The 5,000-nt window shown below is 40.4% G+C and overlaps 1 protein-coding gene across 3 annotated transcripts in view; it reads left to right on the forward strand.

Annotated features, from left to right (window-relative positions):
- The window catches only part of LMO4 (LIM domain only 4), a 16,296-nt gene that overhangs the window by 3,650 nt on the left and 7,646 nt on the right, over positions 1-5,000 (forward strand). For all 3 annotated transcript variants that reach the window (XM_083360478.1, XM_083360480.1, XM_083360479.1), the window contains exon 2: positions 106-344. In XM_083360478.1, the coding sequence (XP_083216604.1) occupies positions 109-344 (236 nt within the window). In that variant the 5' untranslated portion in view covers positions 106-108. The remainder of the gene's footprint in view (positions 1-105; positions 345-5,000) is intronic.

Here is a 5,000-nt window from a genome sequence, read left to right on the forward strand (position 1 = left end):
TTGCTGAAAATTAACCCGCTCTTCTCTTTTCCTTCCTTCCTTCCTTCCTTCCTTCCTTCCTTCCTTCCTTCCTTCCTTCCTTCCTCCTTTTTTTTTCCTATCCAGACCATGGTGAACCCAGGCAGCAGCTCGCAACCGCCCCCTGTCACCAGTGGCTCCCTCTCATGGAAAAGATGTGCAGGCTGCGGGGGAAAGATTGCTGATCGCTTCTTGCTCTATGCCATGGATAGCTATTGGCACAGTCGGTGCCTGAAGTGCTCCTGTTGCCAAGCCCAGCTGGGAGAAATTGGTACATCCTGTTACACAAAGAGTGGCATGATCCTGTGCAGAAATGACTATATCAGGTGAGCTGGGCAGAGGGAAAGTAGTTTGGTTCTTCGAAGAAGATGCGCAGATACGAAGGAAAGCTTGAAGTGGAAATAACCCCATCTGTAGGTAATAGCTCAGAACTAGAAGCCTGATTTTATAAGGGCATGTCTTTCCCCGGATAACAATAGAAAAGTTGGGAGAGATGTGAATAAATTAACTTTTGAGATGCTCCTGAACCTTTTAAGAATTCCAGCTCACAGTTAGCTGCTAAAACCTATCTTGCACAAGTAAAATTGCGTTTCTTTGCCACCTTAAAAAAAAAAAAGCAAGGATAGAGCTAGCTGGGATTGTGAACGGATAAAGTAATGGTTTACTGTGGTATTTTCAATAAAGGGTGTTTAGAATGATGAGTTTTTGTATGTATGTTGTAAAAGTGTTGATCAGCTGTTGATGTGGTGACACACACCCAAAATTGTAGCCCATTAGTAATGTTTATGTTCATATTGCTAGAGGGCTTATTTTTCAGTGGCTTGGGAATACTGGATGTAGATGAATAAACAGTTAAATATCTCTAGTTACATAAAGCACTCATCTCACTCTTTCAACATCGGTTTTGCTTGTCCTAATGCAAACTAGTTTTTGATGCAATTAACGAAGAATTTTAACAGGTCAGGTACCTATTGGATCTTTTCAGGTGAACTTGAGCTCTTTTAAACTAATTTGAAAGGAGGCATTTTGAAGGATTACACTTTTAATTTGAGTACATGGCTTGATAGACTGATGCACATGAATGCGTTGAGGGGGTGTTCTAATTCAGCAGCCAGTAATTAAACAGCTCTCTCTCTCACACACACACACACACACAAACACACACACACCCCACCCCATTTTGGCATGGAAAGAATGTTTTTAAAAAAGGCATATGGGGTATTGTCTCAGTAGTCTTTATTTTTGGACTTTATAGATTGCCTTTACAAAAGTGTCTTAAGGGTGAAAGAACCAGTTCCATGGCTGAATATTTCCCTTATACTCCGGCCTCAGATGTTAGTGTTTGGCTATAAATATTTTAAACACTTTGCTGGTGGAATTTCTATTGGACTGTAGTACCTGTGTAGTAGTACTACTACAAGGTGTAGTACTACAAGGTGTAGCACTGTGCTGAATTTTGGCTCTCCTGTACACATATCTGAGAATAAGGCACCAGAGAGGTTTTTGCTTGCTTGTAATTTATTGTATCTCCTTTTTTTTCTGCAGGCACTTTCAGCCAGCTAAATAGAATGCAGGAAAAAAAAGTCATTAAAACATTTTAGGCAGTTTCCAATATTAATTTTGCTCAGCATCTAGATTTTTAGAATAAATGGTAAAGCACAAGTTTGTGCAAGCTTGCTCAGACGTACTCTTGATCCCTGTCTGAAGCAACTACATAAGCGAGACATAATTCTAATTAAATAGAGCAGAACAGTTAGAGAAAGAGGTTTGTTTGAAGTGGAAAAATTGACACTACTGTTCAGATTCAATGAACAGTACAGATTTCGTCTCTTTCTACTAAAACCGTCAAACCAACCTCGTATGATCAGTACTAATTAAAAAGAAGTTCCCTACTGTATCCCTAAGGCAAGTTCAGACCAGCTTATTGGAATCTGTCCTTCAGGTTTTTTAATCTGCTCAAAATATATTGCAGGTGTGATATTGGGTTGTTAAAACTGGTCTTTATCAAATGGTAAATTTGAACTGTTTTTTTCCCCATCAACCTGACTTTTCTGTAGAACCAAGTAGTTTGCCAGGTAAAATGAAATCTATTCCATAGACAAATCTAGATATATAAAAAGACCAGATTTTCCTTCGGTATCCAAAACAAGTAAGTGGAAATCCTAGTCTACCAAGAAATGGGATGCAACCATTTCATCAGCATTTGATCTGTTGGGTATGGTTTTAACAGAGGAAGGGGATAACAAGAGGTGCTAGAAGACCAGTCCTCCAAAGTCCTATTTTGTCCTATGGGCTATGTGCAGAAATTCCAACTATGATTTTAATTAGAGTTACAGTAGGATGCTTTCATTATAAAGCTGAGAGGAGAATTGATTATTCAGTTCTGAAATGAAAGCCTGCGACTGCTTTAAGACTGTGATAGGAGTAGATTTGCTTCCCTCCCTCCCTCCTCTTTTTTTTAATCAAGGGGCTTTTGCAGTGACTTTGAACTGTAGTTTTTCAAAACTGGGCTCAAAACAGCTGTAGATTGCATTGGCAGCTTAAGGATGCTTGTGTGCATGTGTAAAGGGATGGACGTCCATTGACTTTTTTTTCCTGGCTCCTTAACTTGCAACCATAGTACTCTAAGTAAAGCAGGGGGGGGGGGGTTAATGGGCAGCCCTCCCAGTCATGAGATTCTAGATAAAGCAGCGGAGGAGCAGCAGCAGCAGCAGTGTGGCAGTGAATCTGCACAATTAAGAGCTTTAATTAGTGTCTCCTCCATTTTCTCTTGTTTCTGATAGGTTTTATCTAATGAGATCTCATCCCTGGCTTAGATCTGCCTGGAATGACGTGTCCGAAATGAATGAGAGTGGTGTGGCAAACAAAACATTTAATTAACAAAATTGGCCTTGGAGAGAGCAAGAGAGAGAATTGGCTAGGGCGGGTTTGAAAAGTGTGATGGTGGGGGAGCAAAATAGACCTTTTCTTAAAGGGCTAGTGCTTTAGCGCCCGTCTCTACATCCAAGGTTCTTTAATATAGTTTAATATGTCCTGTTTGGAATCTGTTGCTGGGAACGGGTGAAGTGGGGAAAGGGTGCCTCCCCCCCCCTTTTGCTTTAATTAAGGTTCAGATCAAATGGTTTTGTCTTGGATGGAATGGACTATTCAGCTTCTCTCACCTACCCACCCTGCTTAAGGCCCATGGAGTATTTGACGTGCCAGGGCAGGCACTCACTCCATCCCTATTTCAAACAAGCAAAAGATACTCTATTTTGCCCTCGTTGCTCATTGCCATTCACCTGGTTGTCCGCAGTATGAGCTATCTGAGTAAGGGAGGAAAAGCAAGGGAGCCGCCAGGCAGCCAGTTCATTTTTCTGGTAATCAACAGCAAGCTGCTAATATTCAGGGAATGCTGTCCCTTTAATTTGAACAGGCTAGGTAATTAAATGGCATTTTTCCAATAGGACGTGCTAGGTAAATCTAATAGTTGGTTATTTAATATCACTTTGAAGTCTGCCCACTCAAGCACAATGACAGCACGGGAGCATGTGAACTATTAGCTTGGAAAAAAAAAATCCAGGATCTCAAAAATTAATTAAATCGCATGCAATTTAGGGGGAACGTTTATCTTGATTTGTCATAACAGAATTAATTCAAGGCCTCCAATTCACTTGGGGGCAGATCTGTTACTCTGAATTAACCAAGCGTAATTTGGCTGATTTCTCCCCCCCCCCCAAATGCAATACTTGCACATCTTCTTTCTTTCCTTCCCCCCTTTTCGGTATCTGTAGCCTTTGGTGCTTTTAAAGTGCTGGGACTATAGTTAACGCTGAAGTACCTTTAATCAGTATGGCTCCAGGCACCATTTTCTAAGTCACCTTTGTTCCATATAATACATGGAGGGCAGAGTTTGGATGCAGTTGGAAAAGCAGTGCCTTGGATCCATAGCTTTGTATGTCTTTCTGAGGAGAACGTTTTGGGGAATAGTTGCCCTGCCTGCTCCTTTCCTGGCAAGGGACGAAGAAGGTCATGAGCTATATCAGCGCAGAGGTACTTGAATTTTCTACAATTCTCGAAAACCCATTTGTGTGTGTGCTAGGTTTTTTGTAGTTTAGCTGAAAAGCACGTGACTGCCTTTTTTTTTTTTTTTTTGCCAGCCTGAGGCTAGAAGCTGCTTGGTCTCATCCACTTGTTTGCACCTCATTCCTACCTGCCATGCTTTTAAGGTCCCAGCACCCATGTGGATGGTGGCGGGACGAGGGGGATTTAATGCTGAGGTGGCTCTTTTGTAGAATCTTTCATCCATATATGCAACTTTGCAATGTTGGTGATTGATTTTGTTGTCCAAACGTTGAAATATTAACAACCTCCTTAGACTCCAGGATCCAAAGAGAGGAAACTGAAACCACTTCTGTCATTGCAATTAAAAAGTCCCCTGGCTTTAATTAGCCTGACCTGGGGTATCTCTCCCCCATTGCTGGAGTTAAAGAAAGAAAGAAAAAAAAGGCCATTAAAGTCCATTCTGAGACTGATAGCTTCCTAATTTAGTATCTAAAGCCTCCAGCCTTTTAAATTAAATACTGTCCTGGACAGTCTCCTTGATTAGCTAATTAACTTTCCTTTCTCATAGAAACCATGTAAAAATAACTTTTCAGCCAAGAAGGTAGTTAACAGTCATTGTCTTTCTACTGGGGCAGGAAATAAAATTCCTCCAAAACTATCCGGTAAGCCGCTAGCTTATAAAAGCAATTCTTTTTTAAAAAAAAAAACAACAACACCCCTCAAATTGCAGTTTTTTTTTTTAAAAAAAGTTGTAGGTAGCCTGAACACTTTATTTTTAGTAGCCCAAATCTACATATTAAATATCTGCAGAACATTTTTAATTATAATTATCAGTTGCAGATGTTCTTTGACAAAAATGACAAATTGTTCTAGGATGAGGCTTTATGCGTGGAATGTGTAAATGAGCAGGTAGTTTTTTAGGATTATCGTTTGACTTC

This window comes from Vipera ursinii (genome assembly GCF_947247035.1).
Source record: "Vipera ursinii genome assembly, chromosome: 3".
Lineage (NCBI taxonomy): Eukaryota > Metazoa > Chordata > Lepidosauria > Squamata > Viperidae > Vipera > Vipera ursinii.